General features: G+C 41.7%; 1 protein-coding gene across 4 annotated transcripts in view; it reads left to right on the top strand.

Moving 5' to 3' along the window:
- The window catches only part of LOC122560132 (flocculation protein FLO11-like), a 47,634-nt gene that overhangs the window by 9,002 nt on the left and 16,258 nt on the right, over positions 1–22,374 (top strand). For all 4 annotated transcript variants that reach the window (XM_043710410.1, XM_043710412.1, XM_043710411.1 and 1 more), the window contains exons 3-8: positions 3,649–3,814; positions 6,229–6,324; positions 14,851–15,084; positions 15,178–15,200; positions 15,282–15,406; positions 20,280–22,342. In XM_043710410.1, the coding sequence (XP_043566345.1) occupies positions 3,649–3,814; positions 6,229–6,324; positions 14,851–15,084; positions 15,178–15,200; positions 15,282–15,406; positions 20,280–22,342 (2,707 nt within the window). The remainder of the gene's footprint in view (positions 1–3,648; positions 3,815–6,228; positions 6,325–14,850; positions 15,085–15,177; positions 15,201–15,281; positions 15,407–20,279; positions 22,343–22,374) is intronic.

The raw sequence follows: 22,374 nt of genomic DNA, 5'->3' as shown, positions 1-22,374 counted from the left end.
AAACAGTGAAGGGGAGGGCAGGGATTAAATCAAAATAGAGTTGGAGGGAGAAATGATGCACTCCACTCCCTGCGGCGTCCACCTCTCCCTGAACAACTCCAGGGTGTTGGTGGACACCGCGTGCTCCTTCTCCAAGGACACCCGGGCTCTAACATAACCGCGGAAGAGGGGCAGGCAGTCGGCCCTAACGACCCCCTCCACGGCCCGCTGCCTGGACCTGTTGATGGCCAGTTTGGCCAGGCCCAGGAGCAGACCCACGAGGGGGTCTTCAGACCTGCCCTCCTTCCTCCGTACTGGGTGCCCAAAGATCAGGAGCGTGGGACTGAAGTGCAGCCAAAAACAGAGGAGAAGGTTTTTCAGGAAATCAAAAAGGGAGTGCAAACGCCCACACCCAATATAGACGTGGTCCACGGACTCCACAGCGCCACAGAACAAGCAGTTGGGCTGGGAGTCCGTGAACCACCGCAATCTGCGGTTGCAGGGGACTGCTGCGTGCAGCACCCTCCACCCCAGATCCCCGAGAGAAAGGGGGAGGACTCCCGCGTAGAGAGCCCTCCACTGGGGATCCCCACCGCCCGGTGGCAAATGGGCACGCCAAGGCGTGTCCGGACGGTGGATGAGGGAGAAGAGGTGGACGGTGTGCAGCAGCAGTCTGTACAGGGCTCTCCTGTTCACCTCCCTAAACGAAACAAAGTTAAAATTTCGGAGGCGGCTCAGGTTGTGGGGCACAGGCTCCCGCGGGAAGTACGGGACCTTGGGGCCAATGTGAAATTCCGTCCGGGCTGGGGTGAGCGCGGATGGGATCCCACCGCACACCTGAGCGTCCTCCAACTGGTGTACTACGTCGGGTCCGAGCACCGCCGTTTTGTGGCGTCGGATGGCGGTGGCCACGTACTGGACGTCTACCGCTGCCCTGCCTGCTATGTCCTGCGGCAGCGTCCAGCCCAGGCCCCCGGCACCCAGCACGTCCCCGACCCTGGTCACCCTCGCCGCCGCGGCCCTCTCCTCCGACAGCCACTCGCACCCGCGAGTACGGAGGTGCGGATTCCTGAGCGACGGCTCCCTGACGACAGCCGCTACTCCAGCCGGAGGGTAGGCGCGACGCGATTCGACCATGTTCCAGACAGTGATCAGGTCCTGGTAAAAGACAGGCAGCGTCTTGAGGGCGACCTGCAAACCGTCACGGTCGACGAACAGGAGCTGCGTGTCGTAGTTGAGGTTACGCACCTGGCGGAAAAAATACGTCGCCAGGGCGCACCACCTAGGAGGAGGCTCGACGTAAAGGTATCGCCGCAAGGTCTGAAGGCGGAAGGTCGCGACCTGGGTGCGGACGCACACCAGCGACTGACCGCCCTCCTCAATAGGGAGACTCAGAACCTGCGCGGCGACCCAGTGCATCTTTTTGTCCCAGAAGAAATCGACCAACGTTCTCTGGATGTCAGCGACAAAGCCAGGAGGAGGGACCAAAGTGACCAGCCGGTACCACAGCATGGCGGCCACCAGCTGGTTTATGACCAGCACTCGACTCCTGTAAGATAGCACTCGGAGCAGTCCTGTCCAGCGGCCTAGGCGAGCAGAGACTTTGGCCTCCAGCTCCTGCCAGTTGGCCGGCCAGGATTCCTCAGCCGGGCCACAATCTTGTTCTTATCTGTCAGCCAGGTCTCCCTGATTGGCCTAGATTAACAGCCCCAATTAGGGAACTCATATTCTACAGCTGACCTCGTTAAAATCACTGCATCTGTCTCCATCTGAGTCTGAGGAAATAGGCTGATTTTTTTTCTCGTAACTTCTCCTGAGATGTTTTAGTACCGGGTCAAGTTCTTCCAACTCTGCCTCGGATACTGGCAGCGTGTAATGCTCAGTCGCTCACTTCTTGTGCCCGAAACGTCTTGGAAGGAATTTATTCTCTTCTTCAGGCTGCAAAGGCATCAAGGCAGCTACATCCACTGTGTCCATCTCGGATTCTGAGTTATCTTCAATGCTTGATGGAGAAGGAGAACCCATGGGTTCCAGAACAGTCAGAAAGGCTGTTGAAGAGGCAGGCACATTTGTGAGTTTGTAACACTTCATACGATCCACATGTTAGTTCAGGATTGTTGCACCTACCCTAACTTTATTCATCACTGGACCAGACCTTGCATCAACTGTGCCTTTTACCCAGTCATTCCCATGATTCCTATGCCAAACTTTGTCCCCTGGAGTAAATTGTCTCTTTTGCATAGTGGAGTCTTGTGTCCCACATTAACATTCTTGATGCCATTTCTCTGCACCCCACCCCCAATCCCACAAGTCCAGAATGATTAGATTTAGAACATAGAACATTACAGTGCAGTACAGGCCCTTCAACCCTTGATGTTGTGCTGACCTGTGAAACCAATCTGAAGCCCATCTAACCTACATTATTCCATTTTCATCCGTATGTTTATCCAATGGCCACTTAAATGCCCTTAAATTTGTGAATCTACTAATGTTGCAGGCAGGGCGTTTGATGCCCCTACTACTCTCTGAGTAAAGAAACTACCTCTGACATCTGTCTTATATCTATCATCCTCAATTTAAAGCTATGTCCTCTCATGCTTGCCATCACCATCCGAGGAAAAAGGCTCTCACTGTCCACCCTATCTAACCCTCTGATTATCTTATATGTCTCCATTAAGTCACATCTCAACCTTCTTCTCTCTAATGAAAACAGCCTCAAGTGCCTCAGCCTTTCCTCATAAGATCTTCCCTCCATACCAGGCAACATCCTAGTAAATCTCCTCTGAACCCTTCACCAGATTTAACCTGGTGTGGAATGTTCTCCCCATTAGCAACTCTGCTGGAGCTATCCCTGTAGTTGCATGAGGGGTGATCCTATAATCAAATATGAAAGAGGACAATTTGGTATCTAGTGAAGCTGTAGGTTGTTTCTTTAAGCCTGCCTTTAAGTTTGGACTGCTCTTTCTGCCAGACCATTGGATGATGGATGATATGGAGCTGTCCTTATTTGACGAATATCATTCAATTTTAGGAAATACTCAAGTTCGTTGCTGGTAAACGATGGCCTGTTACCTGTGACCAACATTTCCTGGATTCCATGTAAAAGATTAGCACAGTTTTTCAATCATCGTACCCCTATTTGATGAATGAACTCTGTGCACATCCAGCCACTCTGAGTGGCATCCACAATGACTAAGAACATGGAGCCCATGAAAGGAACTGCATAGTTGACATGTAACTGAGTCCAGGGTTTACCCAGCCTTTTCCACTAATGTGGCGGCACTGCTGGTGGTAACTTTTGTCTCGTTGGCACTCTGGTCACTGCCCCACAAATGCAGCTATGTCTGCATTTAATCCTGGACACCAAATATAACTTCTCACCAACATCTTAATTTTGAAAACCTCTGGATGACCCTAATGGAGTTCAGCCAGTATCTGGCAGTGACTTTTGCTCAGGGCAATCACTTTTGCTGCCCATAATATAATGCTGTGAGTCAGAAGTCAAGTCAAATATATTTTAATGTGCCCTTTGTGAACTTAGTTGATCTTAGTGAATAAAAATTAAAGTGATATGTTTAAGTGAGCTTTAATGCATCTTTTTAAATTTAGAATCTGACTGGTCAATTTATACAGTAAATGTTGCATATATTTTTCACACTATCAATCTAGGTCTACTGCAAAACCTGAGCAGCCAACATGTGAAGAGCATGATGAGGAAAAGATTAACATTTATTGCACTTCATGTGAGGTTCCCACGTGCTCACTCTGCAAAGTATTTGGTGCACACAAGGATTGTGAAGTTGCCCCTCTTCTAAATGTCTACAAACAACAAAAGGTGATTATCTGTTTTAAGCATGTGCTGCTGAAGGAGGGTAACCAGACACCCTGTTTTAATGATTGGACATGCCGATGTTGGACTGGGCTGTACAAAGTTAAGAAACACGCTTCACCAGGTTTAGTCCAACAGGTTTATTTGGAAGCACTAGCTTTCGGAGCACTGCTCCTTCATCAGGTGGTTGTGGTATATAAAATTGTAGGACACAGAATTTATAGCAAAGTTTATAGTGTGATGTAACTGAAATTATACATTGAAAAAGATATGGATTGTTTGTTAAGTCTCTCATCTTTTAGAATGGGCATGTTTGTTTCAGCTCTTTCATATGTAAATCCCAGAACTTTCTTAAAGTTACATTCTCAAGTGAGCTTTAACAATGGGCGCCATTTCGGCCCAGATAATGCATTGAAGGTGTGAGGTGCCCTGTGTGAGGCTGTCTGTGCCACAATGTTCGAACTGATTGTAATCTAAAAAAGGGATTTACAGAATCTTACATGGATTCATGCAGTTTTTGAGCAAAATGAAATGAAATTCTGCAAGTACAAATTCACCTCACAAAATTATGTGTGTGTGTGTGTGTGTGTGTGTGTGTGTGCGTGCGCGCGCACAATGGAGAGGATGGTGGGTTTGAGCGTCTGTGGGAGAGCGTGTGTATGTGTATGAGCGTAAAGGGATATATGTCTTTGAGAGGGAGTGGGAGTGTATGGGAGTGTATGTGTGAGCATATGGGAGAGAGCTTGTGTATTCTGATCAGATGTTTTCAAACTAGTAGCTTTATTCCTGATGAAGGGCTTTTGCCCGAAACATCGATTGTACTGCTCCTCGGATGCTGCCTGAACTGCTGTGCTCTTCCAGCACCACTAATCCATAATCTGGTTTCCAGCATCTGCAGTCATTGTTTTTACCTCGCAGTAGGCACTGGCCCCCTGAGAGGGTGTGTGTGTGTGTGTGTAGTGCAGTGGGGTCACCTGTGGTGGTCATCCTCTTGGGTACCGAACTGAACTGAAACCAACATGCCCATTCTAAAAGATGAGAGACTTAACAAACAATCCATATCTTTTTCAATATATAATTTCAGTTGCATCACACTGTGAACTTCTGCTATAAATTCTGTGTCCTACGATCTTATACCCCACGACCACCTGATGAAGGAGCAGCATTCCAAAAGTTAGTGCTTCCAAATAAACCTGTTGGACTATAATCTGGTGTTGTGTGATTTTTAACTTTGTACGCTCTGTTTTAAAGTGACAATCTTGTATTTAAGTGCTATTTCAAGAGTCTCAACTTTTCCTTCAAATGCAGAAAATTATTACATATTTTCTACCTCCTAATGTCTATTACATTTCATAACAGCCAATATCACTAAATGCTACAATTCCAGAAACAAAACTAATGATATACATAGGGTAGTGTTATATACTACTTTGATTCAAAAAGAAGAAGGGCAGTATGAGTAGGATCCACCATATATGGTGAACTAAGCAAGTTAAAAATGGGATATATGTACAGATAATGCAGTGAAGATTAGTGGTAGGACAGAGATTGGGAATATTTTAGACACCAGCAAAAGGTGATTAAAGGAGCGGTTTAAAATTTATATGAGAGTAAACTAGCAAGAAATATAAAACCAGACAATTAAAGTATTAACTAATGCATAGAATGGAATAGAGTAGATAGAAACAAAGAACTGTGAATGTTGGAAATCTGAAGGAAAATAAGGAATTGGAGAAATTCAGTAGGTCTGGCAGTAGCTGTGGAGAGAAAGCAGAGTCAACGTTTCTGGTCCATTGACCTTTTTTTCAGAACTGATTATAGCTAGGAAAAGGTTGGTACATATGTTGAAGACTGGACCAGGAATGGGGTAGTAATAAACGATAGGTAGAAATGGAGATCAGGGAGAGAAAACAGCAGTTGGCCAGACAAAGGGATGGATAATGGTGAGCTGAGGAGAAAGAAAAGATGCTTATGGGGACCACCAGTGGGTGAAAGTGGGTTAGCTGTGTTTAAACCAGCCCATGTGATGACAAGGCGTAATTAAATATTGGCCCTTTAAAAGATGAGGATGGGGAATGAGTGATGGGAACCAAAGAATTGGCAGGGACTTTGAATAGACGTCAACAAGATAGAAAACATAACAGTCATCCCAAGAATAGCTGAAAATCAAGAGGCCCAAAGGAAGAAACCAAAGATCCATTCTGTCTTTTGATCTTAACTTGAAGGTTTGTACAGTATAGTTCGGATTGATTGCTGTTAGCATGTTTGAAAATAAGTAATTTTCAGTTAATGTAAATGAGTAATTAATGAGTATTCACAAAATAATAAGTCACCCAATGGAGAGATTACTAAATATTTAAGAACATTTTAGAAATATTGAACTGAAATGTAAGATTACTTATTGTGTCTTTGTTTCCCAGCATGAACTTAATGATGAAATTGCAGCACTTGTTGCAGCCAATGATGCAACACAAACATTTATCGATCATCTGGAAGAAACAAGCAAACATATCGAGGTAGTAATTTGCTTAAATCTACTTTCTAGAACTTACAGCTTCTCTATACAGGAATATTTCAGTTTTGCCGTCATAAACAATGAGACCTGAAAATGAAGCAAATTAAACTGCAGCCATCTCCACAGTTCCAAAGTGGTCACTCTACATGTTAATCAGTGAAACAGCTGAACATCAATGTAGGTTGTGAATGACCCAATACCCAGATTTACAGAAAGGCTGCAGGCAAACTGATGTGTTCAATTACTTTCAAGGAGCGCACAGACTCTTTAATTACATCATGAGCTGGATCATGCTGGAAAACAATAGGGTGTTAAAGATTAATCCTTTTATTAATGAATGCACCGGCAAGCATGTCAAGAGATTATGAAAAATGCTGGAATTTCAAATCTTCAGTACTTGCTGGTCAATTTATGCAATTGTGTCTTTTTATTTGCACAAAAGGCATGTTGCCATTAATCTCATTATTTTTAAAACCTGTTGGGTTTACTCATTAAATTAAGGGCTATAATTTAACAGCAGAAGGACACTTTTTATTACGTATTCATAATAAATACGATGCCAGTAAAACCTCCAAATAATTTAAACCACTTAATCTCAATCTTGATTGTAATAAATTGTTGGTAGAGATTTTAAAAGTGGAAAATGAGAGAGTGAGGTACAGGAAGACTCAGTGATTACAGAATAGATGAACCTTTCAGTGACAGATAGCATAGAAATGTCTGTACACAATGTCACAAATTTGGAAGTAGGTGGTCTTGGTTTGGGACTCTAAAGTGCAGAGAGAAAAAGAAAATCAGTGAGAGAGTAGAGAGGATGATTTGCAGGTGAAATCATTGGGGATTGAAAAAGCATTCTGTGAAGGAGCTTCATGTAGTAAATAGGAATAAAAGGACACTTTGACAAAAGTTATAGAAATGATAAATAAGATACTTTAATAAAGACAAAGGCATGTCCAAAATGGCAGCACCGGCAAGTTAGGCAGCGTTCAGGTCTCCTGGGTCTATCCGCTCCAGAGCAGCTGCTTCCTCCCTTCTTTGCTTACCCTTTTTATCTTCTTTCTTTTTACTTTTCCTTCATCTTCTTCCTATTGGTGGCAGCAGAGAAGGTGACATCATGGAGGAGGACAACCAGACGTGGACTCTAGTCTAGTTGCATCTGCCAATGGAAATATCCTCTCTACATCTATTTTATCTATTCCTTTCATCATTTTATATGTTTCTATATGATACCACTCACTCTAAATTCCAGTGAATATAATCCCAGTCTACTCGGTCTCTTCTCATAAGCCAATTCCCCGACTCCGGACTCAACGTACTGAACCTCCTCTGCACCTGCTCTCATGCCAGTAATTCATTTCTTAAGTTAGGAGACCAAAACTGCTGGCAATGTTCCAGGTGTGGCCTCACCACATCTTATACAATTGAAACATAACCTCTTTGATTTTAAACGCAATCCCTTTAGCAATGATGGATAAAATTTCATTTGCTTTCTTAATTACCTGTTGTACCTGTAGACCAACCTTCTGTGATTCATGCACAAGGAGACCCAGGTTTCTCTGCACAGCAGCGTGCTGCAATTTTTTTACCGTTCAAATAATAGTCCTTTTTACTGTTATTCCTACCAAAATGGATGACTTCACATTTATTAACATAGTACTCCATCTGCCAGACCTTTGCTCACTCTCTTAAACTATCTCCCCCTGCAAAATTTCCCAGTCCTCTGCATAATTTGTTCTAACAATTATCTTAGTGCCATCTGCAAACTTTGACATGCTACGCACGGTCTCCAACTCCAAATCATCTGTATAAATTGTGAATAATTATGGTCCCAACACTTAATCTCTGACGCACATCACTAGTCACTAATCATTAACCAGAATAGCACTCATTTATTCCCACTCTTTGCTTCCTGTTAGTTAACCAATCCTTTATCCATGCTCTAGTACATTGCCTGTATAGCCTTGCATCTTTATCTTATGCAGCAGCCTTTTGTGCAGCACCTTGTTGAATGCCTTTTGGAAATCTAGATACACCACATCTACTGGGTCCCCATTGTCCACCATGCTCGTAAACGTCTTCACAGAATTCCAGTAGATTAGTTAAGCATGGTTGCCTTTCATGAACCCATGCTGCGTCTGCTGAACGGGACAATTTCTATCTAGATATCTCGATATTTCTTCCTTGATAATAGATTCAAGCATTTTCCTCACTATAGAGGTTAAGCTAACTGGTCTACAGCTCCCCATCTTTTCTCTACCTCCTTTTTTAATCAGAGGTGTCACATTTGCTGCTTTCCAATTTGCTGGAACTGCCCCAGAGTCCCACGAATTTTGGGACTTACTATTTCTCCTGCCATCACTTTTCGTACCCTGGGATGCATTCCATCAGGGCCAGGAGACTTGTCTACCCTTAGCACTATTAACTTGGCCAACACCACCTCTTTTGTGATGATGATTGTTCCCAGGTCCTCACCTACCTTCGTCTCTTTGTCAAATACTAACATGTTATTTGTGTCCTCCACTGTGAAGACTGACACAAAATACCTGTTCATTGCCTTGGCCACTTGCTCATATCCCATTACTAAATCCCCCTTCTCATCTTGTAAGGGACCAATGTTTACCTTAGCCATTCATTTTCTTTTTATATATTTATAGTGTTATGAAGATGAAAGAGAGTTAAAAGCTAGCAGAACTACCTGGCATAGTGCCAGTGTTCTGAATAAGGTAACAATGTAACATTTGATCGAATAGCTAGATTAGGTGGGTTGTCTGGAGACGACAAAACAAATTCAAATTTGGCCAATCAGTTTAAATTATACTTCAAAATATCAACCTCCAATCAAGTTTGAATTTAGTATATTGACAATATTAAAAAGAAATGAAACAATCCGATGCTTTGGGATATAAGATCGGGAAAAATTGAACAGTTGGGAAACAACTGCCAAAAGACCAACAGATATAGGCCGCTAGTCAGAACTCTCTGAGAGGTGCCTGTTTAGAGAAGGAATTTGCAAATAGGAAAACCATCAAAACCGACCTGGAGAGCAAATCAACAGAGGAACATAAAAAGAGGAGATTTGACAGCTGGCTTGTTTTGCAATTTGAATTTTTTGGTAAATTGTAATTGGAGGTTTTATCAGACTAGTATGATAGAAGGGGAAAGTAAAAGATAGGTTAGAGGAAGAAGTTGTAAATAGTTGTTAGTTAATTATTCTCTGTTATACTTTAAGAAATAAAGTTGTTACTTTTTACTTAGTTCTTGGCCTCTCGAATTTTCACAGATTACTGCACGTGATAGATCTTTTCTGTGTTTTTGGTTTAAATTAAGCAGGGGGGTTTACCCGTTGTCATAACAATAGATGCTTTTGTTATCTGTCTTTTTTTTTAGCTAGTTTGCTGTCATAATCTATCTTACTTTTCTTTATAGCTTTTTTCTTGTGGCTTTTTGTTGACTTTTAAAGTTTTCCAGATCTTCTAGTTTCCCACTGGTCTTTGCCACTTTGTATATCTTCTCTTTCAATTTGTTAGCCTCCCTTATTTCCTTAGACACCCATTGCAGAATACTCTTTTTCCTACAGCCCTTCCTTTTCACTGTATATATATTTTCTGAGTGCTTTGAAAAATTGCTTTGAAAGTCCTCCACTGTTCGTCAACTGACCCACACTAAAGGCTTTGCTTCCAATCTACTTCAGCCAACTTCTCCCTCATCTTATTGTAGTATCCTTTGTTTAAGCATAGGGCTCTAGTATTGGATTTTATCTTTGCACTTTCCATCTGTATTCTAAATTCAACCATACTGTGATTGCTTCTTCCAAGAGTTTCCCTAATTATGATATCATTAATTATTCCTGTCCTGAAGAAGGGCTTATGCCCGAAACGTCGATTCTCCTGTTCCCTGGATGCTGCCTGACCTGCTGCGCTTTTCCAGCAACACATTTTCAGCTCTGATCTCCAGCATCTGCAGACCTCACTTTCTCCTCATAACACAGGACCAGATCTAGGATAGCTTGCTCCCTTGTCAGTTCCATTACATACTGTTCAAGAAAGCTAACCTGGATACATTCAATGAACTCCTCCTCAAGGTTACCCTGACCGACCTGGTTCAACCAATCAACATGCAGATTTTTACAGATATTAGTTATTTCTTTGCTTATTGCCCGCTATAATGTGATATTATTATTTGGTGGCCTATAGACCACGCTTATCAGTGACCCATTCTTTTTAGAATTTCTAATTTCCATCCAAATGGATTCAACTTTATCCTCCATAGAACCTATATCAATGCTCACCATTGCCCTGATGTCATCCTTAAATATCAGAGCGACACCATTTCCCTTACCTTCCTGTCTGTCCTTCTGAATAGTCTGATACCCCTGAATATTTAACTCCCAGTTGTGACCATCCAGCAACCATGTCTTCATAATGGCTATGGAGATGATTTGTGCCATTAACTTATCTACATTGTTTCGAATGGTATGAGCTTTCAGGTAAAGTGCCTTTATTGCTAGTTTTAATGCCCTTTTTATGAATTCTAACATTTCCATTAATAATATCTCCTAAGTTATTCTTCCTTTAAACTTCATTTATGGTTTGCCATGTAGTTATACACTCCTGAACACATGCTGACCTGCTGTTTTCTTTTCTATTTACCATTTTACTTCCTCTCATTTTCCCCTTCCCTTCCCCTGATTCACTAGTTTAAAGTCCTAGCGACCACCATATTTATCCTTTTCGCTGGAACACTGGTTCCAGATCGGTTCAGGTGGAGACCATACTATTGGTACAGATTCCTCCTGTTCCAAAACTGATGCCAATACCCCATGAAATGGAATCTCTCTTTCCCACACCATGCCTTTAACCACTGGGAATTAGAGACTGAATTGGAAAGTGAGTTGCCACTCAGATATTCTACTATTAATATTCATGCATGAGAATGCAATATGAATTTCAAAGTACATTTCCATCTCTAATTGCCATGGGGAAGATGTTAATAAACTTTCTTAAAGTGTCATGGTCTGTGGTTTAGGTGTACCCATAGTCCAAGAAGTCCCCAGCTTTTGACCCTGTGCCTACAGTATATATTTTGATTTGATTTTTGCAGAAACCTATAATTTTAAAAAGAGAGTTGAACTTTTGCTTACTAGCTGTAAGTATGAAATGGCAAAATTTTCCATCTTAAGACATTTACTATAACAAATATCCAAGACCACTTTTAACTAAAGGATATTTTAATTTTACAGTCAACCTTAAATATTAGGAGTGTTTCCAGTTATATTAACATACACTATAGAACCCATGGAATTATAATACTTATAATAAACTGCTTGTCCCATTTTCCAAAAGGACTCCCATATCTCACTTAAACCAAGGAGCAATTTCAAGTGACTGTCTCCAGATGCTTCCCTCAGCTTTTGGATAGCTTTTAAATCCACCACCAGCAATAAAGTTTGTCTAAATGATTCCTCTTTACCTTGGCCTGCCAAGACAAATTTCTTGGAATCCTTAGATGTCTACAGGGTGCATGTTTTTAACTAGTGATTGTATCCCTTCAGCATTTAGCTGTGACAGCTTAGAAAATCAAAACAGCCTTTTATCCTGTTTGACCACACAGAACTCTTATTTCTTTGAGATATTCATTATCTTATAGAGAAGCCTATAGTCTAATCTCAAAAAGTGGCAGATTTACAAGTACGTTACCAGGACTGAAGTGTTTGAGTTATAAGGAGAGGCTGGATAGGCTGTGACTTTTCCCTTGAGGTTGAGGGGTGACCTTATAGAGGTTGATAAATTCATGAGGGACTTAGATAAGGAGAGTAGCAAAGGTCTTTGCTGGAGGGTACGTGAATTCAAAACTAGTGGGCATAATTTTAATGTGAGGAGAAAGATTTAAAAGGGACCTGAAGGGCAGCTTTTTTCACAGAGAAGATAGTTCATATGTGGAATGCACTGCCAGAGGAAGCGGTGGATGCAGGTACAGTTACAATTATAATACTTAAAAGACTTTGCACAGGTATGTGAATAGGAAGGGTTTAGAGTCATACTGCATGGAAACAGACCTTTCTGTCTAACTTGTCCAGACCTACCAAGTTTCCCAAACTAAATTAGTCCCATTTGCCTGCATTTGGCCCATATCCCACTGAACCTTTCCTATTCATGACTTTTAAATGTTGCTACTGTACCTACATTTACCACTTCCTCTGATAGTTCATTCCACATATAAGCTATCCTTTGTATGAAAATGCCCCTCAGGTCCCTTTTAAATCGTTCTCCTTTCACCTTAAAAATATGCCCTCTAGTTTTGAAGCCCCCTACCCTAGGGAAAAGACCTTTAATATTCACTTCATGATTTTATAAACCTCGATAAGATTAACCCTCAACTTCCTATGCTCCAGTAAAAAACGTCCCAGCCTATCCAGCCTCTCTTTATAACTCAAACCCTCCAGTCCAGGTAACATCCTGGTAATCTTTTCTGAATCCTCTCAATTTAATAATGTTTTAGAAGGGTATGGGTTAAATGCAGGAAAATGGGACTAGTTTAGTTTGGGAAACCTGGTCAGCATGGACGAGTTGGACCAAAGAGTCTGTTTTCATGACTGTGTCCTTTTTCACTTCAGATAGAAATGCTAAGTACCTTTCTTTCATTCCAACTCTGTTTCCTTGTAGAATTTAATGTGCATAGCATGGCAGTTTATCTGCCAATACTTTCAGTACCTTTCTAAGACTGAAAGATTCAGAGTCTACTCATTGTAAACTCAGAGATTGCTGTCATTGTTTCCAAGTTTAAAGGATTTACTGAGAAGGTCAAAGGCAATCGCAAGCCTTCCTTTGATCTCTAATGATCAGACCACTCAGGCTTGTTGTTAGACTGCAGAACAAATCACATGACCCCTATATTTACCATCAGTTTAAAGCCCCAGTCCCAAAATGTTGTAATCTTATTAATGTCTTAATTTAAACGGTTTCTTATTCAAAATGGACCATGGCTTGGAATATAAGGTTTAAGGATAATATTTTGGAGTTAGACAAAGGGATACAATGTTAACCAGGATGAGCAAGTTGTCAAGAGTGTGGTGCTGGAAAAGCACAGCAGGTCAGGCAGTATCTGAGGAGCAGGATAATTGACATTTCGGGCATAAACCCTTCAGCAGATGAATTCCTCTTGACTCTGATCTCCAGCATCTGCAGTCCTCAAATTTCTTCTAGGATGAGGAAGTTGTCTGGCACTGTCATATCTGTAATATATATAACTATTTGTTCTCCGTTAATGCATTCCTCCTCTATACAAAAGACTGCAGTCTCATGTCTTATCAGCTTGCGCTACTGGACACATCGCATCTCTTCTATCTCTTCTATCTATACTTCCTTCTTCTCAGGCCATCAGCACCATTTCTTCCTTCTAGTGCTTGAAACTTTAAAATTATCCCATGTGTAACTGCTGTACTGACACCTTTATGAAATTACTGATGTGTCTCTATTTTTTATAAAGGATCACTTATCAGCTGAACATTTATTAAATAGACATCAAAATATTTGAATTCTTTATTTCTGTCAACGTGTCACCATATTTCAGCATACCAACCAATTCTTTTCTCTATCTGCAAGTCAGGAGTGTGGTGAAATACTTCCCACCTGCCTGGACGAGTGCAACTCCAACAACACGTAAGAGGTTTGATGCCATTCAGGAGGAGAAAGTGAGGTCTGCAGATGCTGGAGATCAGAGCTGAAAATGTGTTGCTGGAGAAGCGGAGCAGGTCAGGCAGCATCCAGGGAACACGAGAATCGACGTTTCGGGCATAAGCCCTTCTTCAGGAGAAGAGCTTTCCTGAAGAAGGGCTTATGTCCGAAACGTCGATTCTCGTGTTCCCTGGATGCTGCCTGACCTGCTGCGCTTCTCCAGCAACACATTTTCAGCTCTGATGCCATTCAGGGCAAAGTAACCTACTTGATTGGCACCACAAACATTTACTCCCACCACCAAAGCTCAGCAGCAGTACAGTAACATCTGCAAAATACAATGCAGAAATTCACCAAGGCTGCTCAGACAGCACCTTCAAAACCCACAACCACTGCTGTCTAGACAAGGGCATCAAATATGTGGGAAAATCATCACATACAAAGTTCCCCTCCTACCCACTCAGTACTCTGAACTGGAAATATATTCCTGTTTCTTCAGTGTCATTAGGTCAAAATGTTAGAACTTCCTCCAGACAGCATTGGGGTGTTACCTACACAATGTGGTTCAGGAATGCAGCTCACCACCACCTTCTCAAGTGCAGCTAGGAATGGGCAATAAATGCTGGCCAGCCAGCAATGCCCCATCCTATGAGTGAATAAAAAAGGGGGAAAAAATCTAATTAATCCAGATCATTGTAATAGTCAACTATTTGATTCAAATGTCTCTGGAAAATATTCAAAAGTGATTTTGTACCTGTGGTTGATTTAGATTTCCATTTTGACTGTCTCTATGAGATTGTACAAATATGAATTGTTGTCATTGCACAAGAATTGTTCCTATTTTTGTCTTAAAGGACAACTGTAGAAGTCAAAAACAAATCATGCGTGAAAAGATTGACTCCCTAATTGCAATCTTGGAAGAAAGAAAACAGCAAATGATGCAAAAAATCACAAGTGAACAAGAGGAAAAAATGACCCACTGCAAATCCTTGATAAAATCATATGCTGAACGTATACAGTCCATGTCTAAGCTTGTAGAGACTGCTCTACAATCCTTGGAAGAACCGCAAATGGCAGTCTTTCTGCAGGTATTAATATATTTTAACATTAAGCTTTCTTCTCTGTTTTCCTTGAAGGACTTCAGTCAGAAAGGTTTTAATTTAATTATTTTTCATTTCCAGAATGCAAAGATATTGACAGCTAAGTAAGTAGATACAACAGCTTAACAATTATCAACTGAAGAAACAAGTTTGAACCTAATTATTAAGGTTGCTTCTATAATTAGACTTTCAGAGGCAACAAGAGCATCAGTGATTGAAGATTTGGAACATAACTATGAAAATATGAATCACTACAATGTAGATGTTGAGAAGGAACAGAATCTGCTCCAAGCAATTAATTTCCACAAAGGTAAATGAATATTGCTGCATAATAATTCTTGCAAATTGTTATCTAAATCAGTTGTCTTTATTGCTCAATTTAAAAAGCATTAAATGTGTTTTAAATGACACGAAGCAATATATTAATAATAACTAATCCATTGTGATATATTCACACCAAGAGCAGGATGAAAACTGTTGAGATGGCACTGCCATTAGCCTGCTCATTCCTTCAAATCTACTGTGTACTTTAGGTTTAGTACTTGTATTTTATTGAATATTTCTCTGTTTTAGCAAATCCAATCTGACCCATTACTGCTCCATTGGTCTATGCTCAACCATCAGCAAAGAAATAGAAGGTGTCATTCACAGTAATATCATGTGGCACAGCAGTGATCTTATCATCGGTGCTCAGTCTGGGTTCTATATCTCATTACAGCCTTGCTCCAACATGAACAGGAGAGCAGAATGCCAGAGCCGAGATGAGAATGACTACCCTTGACATTGAAGCAGCTTTTAATTTAGTTTGAAATCAAGCAACCCTAACAAAATTCAAGTCAGTAGGAAATCAAAGGAAAATTCTTCACTGATTGGAATTGGACCTCACACAAGAAAGTTGTTTATGATTGTTGGCAGTTAATTATATTGCCCCTGGAATATCACTTCAGACGTTGCTCAGAATAGTGTCCTAGGCCCAACTACATCAGTTTTCTTAATGACCTTTATTTCGATAAAAGGGCAGACGTAAAGATGTTTGCTGATAATTGCACAAGTTCAGTACCACTCGCAACTCATAGCAAGAAGTTTGTACTATCTCCAAGGATTTCCTCTGGGTGCTATGGTTTCCTCCCACAGTGTAAAGATGTACAGGTTAGATGGATTGACCATGCTAAATTGCCCCATAGTGTCCATAGACATGTGGATTAGCAATGAGAAGAGCAGGGTTATGGGGATTGGGTAGGTGGGTGGGATGGTGTTCAGAGGGTCAGTGTGAACTCAATGGGCTAAATGGCTTGCTTCCACACTGTAAGAATTCTGTTCTATACTTCCTATATAAATTCTGTAAGTCAAAGAATAGTCAGAGGCTGAGAATTCTGAGGTAAGTAACTCACCTTCTAACTGGCAAATGCCTATAAGGGAAAAGTCATGAGTATGATGGAATACTCACCTAGATGAATAGCTAAGTAAGTACAGATACACAAGTTCAACACCATCCAGGACAAAGCAGCATAGTTGCTTGGCTCATCACAAACTAAAACTTCATTCTCCTGCAGTAGGTGTAGTGGCTGTAATGTGTACAATCTTCAAGTGGCACTGTAGTAAATTCACCATGCCTCCTTTGAAAGCACTGTGCAAATCCATTAGTTTTACCACATAGAAGATCAAGGGATGCGTACAGAGGAGAGCACTACTTGCATGTTTCCCTCCAGGAACACATTGCTCTAATGGTAAAATTATATTTCCATTCCTTCATTGTTGCTCAATCAAAATGCTCTACTAACTTCATTATAGTTGCCTGCTGATGGCACCCTCTTAAGTATGCTTTTCTTTACCATTTCTCCAATGCTTTCCAGGACTGTTATCCTAACATTGAAATCAGAGAATTCATGGATGAGACGTGCTCAGTCTGAGACAATGTCGGGCAAAGATCAAATTCTCTAAGGACCTACTTTGTGATTTCCTAATAAAATACTGTGGATGCTGGATATCTAAAATAAAAACAGGAAGTGCTGGAGATACTGAGCAGCTCTGGCAGCTTCCATGGACGGTAGAAACAGAATCAATATTTCAAATCTTCTGAAAACAAGTAATTTTGAATTTGAGATATTAGCTCTGTTTCTTTCTCCACAGATGCTCCCAGAGCTGCTGAGTTTCTCCAGCACTTTCTGACTTAGTGATTTCATGCATGCCAAAAACCCTGCACTCGCTATCAGTTCAGAGTCGGACATGTAATGTGTTTTAGACTTGTTCTCCAATATATGTGACAACTTCAGTCTAAAACTCAGCATGAAGAAAACTGAAATAATATACCAGCCTGCTCCAGAAAATTCCTACCTCATGCCCAAGGCTTCAGATATACCTAGGATAACTTTGCTTATCATGAAAGAATTACATAAATCACCAAAGCAAGTGTAGCCTTTGGGTGCCTTTTGTCATTAGTCTGGGATTGAAGAAAAATGTCTGCATACCAAATTGGAAGTCTGCAAGCAGTAGTCCTGCTTATTCTGCTCTACAGATATGAGACTTGAACTGTGCGTCAGCTCAATATTAGGAAACTCAACCACTTTCACTTCAGCTGTCATTGGAAACTTCTGAAGATCAGGTGGCAGATCAAAGTATGAGGCACTCAGCTGTACCCCTGAGGTAGTATGCATGCACACATCTTGAGACAGTCACAACTAAGGCGGACTCTCTCAGAATGTTTGACATTTGCTGACCAAAGTGATTCTTCCATGAAGAACTTGAGTCTGGGATGCACTGTCATGGTGATCTCAGGAAGCATTACAAAGCCCACTTGAAGGCTTCATTCAGGAGTTTGATTTTGATCTTAGAGGAATCTTGGGAGAAGCTCGACCACGATCAATGCACTTGGCATAACCAGGTAAAGAGTGCAGTCCCTACTAGAGTATATCACAGGCAGACAGAAACACAAGGTGATGAAATTTTGTGTCAGCAGCTTGCCTGCCTCTTTGTATCCCGTTTGCAGCAGCATCTTCGAGTCAAGGTCATACCAATCGGCAACCTATCAAACATCCCAGATGAAAGTCATGGTCACCTTCATCTGGAAGGACAGCAGACATCAATGTATTGCCACACATCAGTTTCAGTTCAAGAAGGCCATTCAACACCAGCTTCAGGAGGGCACTTGGGGATAGACTTTGCCAGATCACTTCTGTCCTAAGTGTTATATTAAACAAGTTGTTTTTTAAAACCTACTAAAAACACACAAAATCAGAATAGGAGTAGTTATTTGACCTTTACAGCTTTTTTCACTATTCAATAACATCATGGTTTAAAACATCTCAAAGTGTACCACTGTCAATGGACTACTTTATGATGGGTAGCCACTGTGATAATGTAGAAATTAATTTGCATACAGCAAGCTCCCACAAATAGCAATGCAATGATGACCAAATAATCTATGGACCATGACATTTCACAGAACTCCTCTGCTCTTTATCAAAATAGTGCAATGGAATCCTTTGCATTCATGTGAAAAAGATAGGGATTCGGTTTAATGTCCTTTCTGAAAACAACATCGGTGACACTCCAGTTCTCCCTCAGTTTTGCACTTTGAGCATCAATCTGGATTTGATGCTGAAGTCTCTCTATTGGAACCTGAGCCCAACAATCTTTTGACATGGAAAGAAGAGTGCCACCACTGAGCCAAGACAGCTCCCAAAGCCATCAGCTACACATTCAGTCTTTGTAACTTCTCTTTAGTCAGTGACTAGGGTTTTTCCTTAAAACCCAAATATTATAACCACACTCTATTCTTGCATTTCTGTTTCTAATCTTTACTTACCAACCTAATCCTAAACAATTCAAATTTGATGCCACTTTTGTAATACCAATTCATAAACACTCAAAATGGCTAAGTTTAATTAATTTTTAAGAATGATTCAAACTTCACTCTCTACAAGTCAGGAAAAGTAGTTAAATTCTTCAACTTATCTCATGTAAAACTCCTTTCTGCAGTTAATGTTTAAGATAGATTGAGGAACCAACATGTTAAGAGTGACTCTATATTTTAGTAGCATAGTTGTCAGCACATAAGTCATATTTTGTTATGTCAAAATCCCTCCACAAATATGGAGTTAACTTATGCACAGAGTACAGAAATGAGCCAGTGGCATAGATATGGGGAGGTGCCAGATTGAAATATTGTTGATATCTGATGCAAACAGTCTTAAACAATGCAGCCTGCATATCCTGCTTGATCCTATGTACTAAATTATAAGATTTTAGTAAATCAAGCATACATAGTGGACTGAAAAATTGAGGCCAACTGCTCATGCGAGCTGAGCGTGTTGTGTCTGTAAGGGGATGACGGGGTAAATTTATGAATATAAGCAACAATGTAATTTTTGGGCCTGACAGGAGGTTTGTTGTGCACTGTGTTGAATTCTATGTTGCAATTTACAGTACTGCAATAAAACAGTAATTGACATGATTGCAATAAGACTTCACCATAGCTGAAGATTGTTAGTTGTATGCACAGATTTGGTAAATGTGCTGGACTTCACCACACCTTTTCATATTCTAATTTATTTTCTTTGAGGCTTGATGTTGTACTAATTTTCAAATTAGCATAGTGGAAGCTAAAAGTTTTGTTGAATAACCATAAAGCAAACCAGTTTGATGTATTACTGATGAAGTCATTGTGTAAAGAAAGATTTACTGTTTCTTTGAGAATTATTTCTTCCAACTTTTTGTTAATTTGCTCTTTGGTAAATTGAAATACCCATAAATCTAAGTTTCTTTAAGATCCCAGCCTGAAATGATGTTTTCATAGCAATTGATCATTTCTTAGAAAATTTCATGCCTAATTCTTAATATTTATCTTTTATACATTTATTAGACTAAAATTAACGCTCATTGTTGCCTTTAAAAGCAAGTACTGTATCAACATTGTTGATGTATCTCCTTCATCAGCAATTTACATTTCTCTTATCAAAGTAAAATTATAGTTCTAAAACTGGTTCACAAATTCTAGGTCTTCATAAGGCTAAATAATAGTACATTAGCATTGGTTTAAACATTCCAGCAAAAGAAATAGAAATGAAAGAAACCAAATCACTTCCATAAATGTAAATTTGTTTTAAGTGAATATTGGCCCAAATATTTTGAATTCATTTGTTTCAATGTTATTTAACAATAATGTGAAGCATGTTGAATTGCAGTTGAAGAGCAAACTGAAGAAGGAGTTGAAGATGAGGAAGGTGCAGCAGAGAAGAATGAAGACACTGAAATTGTGACTGGACATTTAGAAACGCCTAGGACAGAACCTTCAGATGTTATCACCAAAGTCTTAACCATGGAGAAATCTAATGTTGAATCTTTAGATAATGTGGCTAAAATCCATTTCACAACAGAAATCACCACAGAAACTTTAGGAACTCCAGATATTTTTTCTTCAAATCAGGATCCCAACATTGCAGGTTCTGTGGATAAAGTTCACCAGGAGGAAAAGCCCGATCCTGAATCATCAGGTGAAATCTTTGAAGTTTTTGAAGTGGAAGAACCCAGTGCTGAGTGCTCAGGTCCTTTGTTTGAAGGTCAGGAAGAAGAAGGGTCCATTACTGAGACTCCATTTGTTGTGGTTGAGGTCGCTGAGAAGGGAGAGTCCAATGCTGAGTCTGCAGGTAGTGGGTTCGATGTCTCTGAGGAGAGCAAACCTGCTTCTGAGTGTCCAGGTGCCGTGGCTAAGGCCCCAGAGGAAGAACAGCCCAGCTCTCAATCTCTAGGTGATGTGGCTGAGGTCCCAGAGGAAGGAGGGTCCAGCTCTCAATCTCCAGGTGCCATGGCTGAGGTCCCAGAGGAAGGAGGGTCCAGCTCTCAATCTCCAGGTGCTGTGGCTGAGGTCCCAGAAGAAGGAGGGTCCAGCTCTCAATCTCCAGGTGCTGTGGCTGAGGTCCCAGAGGAAGGAGGGTCCAGCTCTCAATCTCCAGGTGCCGTGGCTGAGGTCCCAGAGGAAGAACAGCCCAGCTCTCAATCTCTAGGTGCCGTGGCTGAAGTCCCAGAGGAAGGAGGGTCCAGCTCTCAATCTCTAGGTGCCGTGGCTGAGGTCCCAGAGGAAGGAGGGTCCAGCTCTCAATCTCCAGGTGCCGTGGCTGAGGTCCCAGAGGAAGAACAGCCCAGCTCTCAATCTCTAGGTGCCGTGGCTGAGGTCCCAGAGGAAGGAGAGTCCAGCTCTCAATCTCTAGGTGATGTGGCTGAAGTCCCAGAGGAAGGAGGGTCCAGCTCTCAATCTCCAGGTGCCGTGGCTGACGTCCCAGAGGAAGAACAGCCCAGCTCTCAATCTCTAGGTGCCGTGGCTGAGGTCCCAGAGGAAGGAGGGTCGAGCTCTCAATCTCTAGGTGATGTGGCTGAGGTCCCAGAGGAAGGAGGGTCCAGCTCTCAATCTCCAGGTGCCGTGGCTAAGGTCCCAGAGGAAGAACAGCCCAGCTCTCAATCTCTAGGTGCCGTGGCTGAGGTCCCAGAGGAAGGAGGGTCCAGCTCTCAATCTCTAGGTGATGTGGCTGAAGTCCCAGAGGAAGGAGGGTCCAGCTCTAAATTTCCAGGTGCCGTGGCTGAGGTCCCAGAGGAAGGAGGGTCGAGCTCTCAATCTCCACGTGCTGTGGCTGAGGTCTCAGAGGAAGAACAGCCCAGACACCAATCTCCAGGTGCTGTAACTCAGGTCCCAGAGGAAGGAAGGTCCAGCTCTGAGTTTCCAGGTGCTGTGGCTGAGTCCCCAGAGGAAGGAGGATCCAGCTCCGAGTGTTCAGGTGCTGAGGCTAAGGTCCCTGAAGAGGAAGAGGAAACCATCCCTGAGTCTTTGGATGCTGTGGTCAAAGTCCATAAAGAGGAAGAGCTCAGCTCTGAATCTCCAGATACTGTGGCTGAAGTCTCTAAAGTGAAAGAGACCAGCTCTGAGTTTCCAGGTGCTGTAGCTAAGGTCCAAGAGGGCAAAGAGTCCAGCTCTGAATGTCGAAGTAGTGTAGCTGAAGTTTCAAAAGAGAAAGAGACCAGCTCTGAATCTCCAGGTACTGTGGATGATGTTTCTAAAAACAAAGAGCCCAACTCTGACTCATTGGGTGCTACAGATGAAGTCCCTGAGGAAAAAGAGTCCAGCTCTGAGTGTTCAGGTGCTGAGGCTATGGTCCCTGAAGAGGAAGAGGAAATCATCCCTGAGACTTCAGATGCTATGGGTGAAGTCTCTAAAGAGGAAGAACTCAGTTCTGAATCTTCAGGTGCTGTGGGTGAGGTCCCAGAAGGAAAATACACCATCTCTGAGTC

This window comes from Chiloscyllium plagiosum, chromosome 20 (genome assembly GCF_004010195.1).
Source record: "Chiloscyllium plagiosum isolate BGI_BamShark_2017 chromosome 20, ASM401019v2, whole genome shotgun sequence".
NCBI classification, from domain to species: Eukaryota; Metazoa; Chordata; class Chondrichthyes; order Orectolobiformes; family Hemiscylliidae; genus Chiloscyllium; species Chiloscyllium plagiosum.
This window is presented reverse-complemented; position numbering and strand designations above follow the sequence as displayed.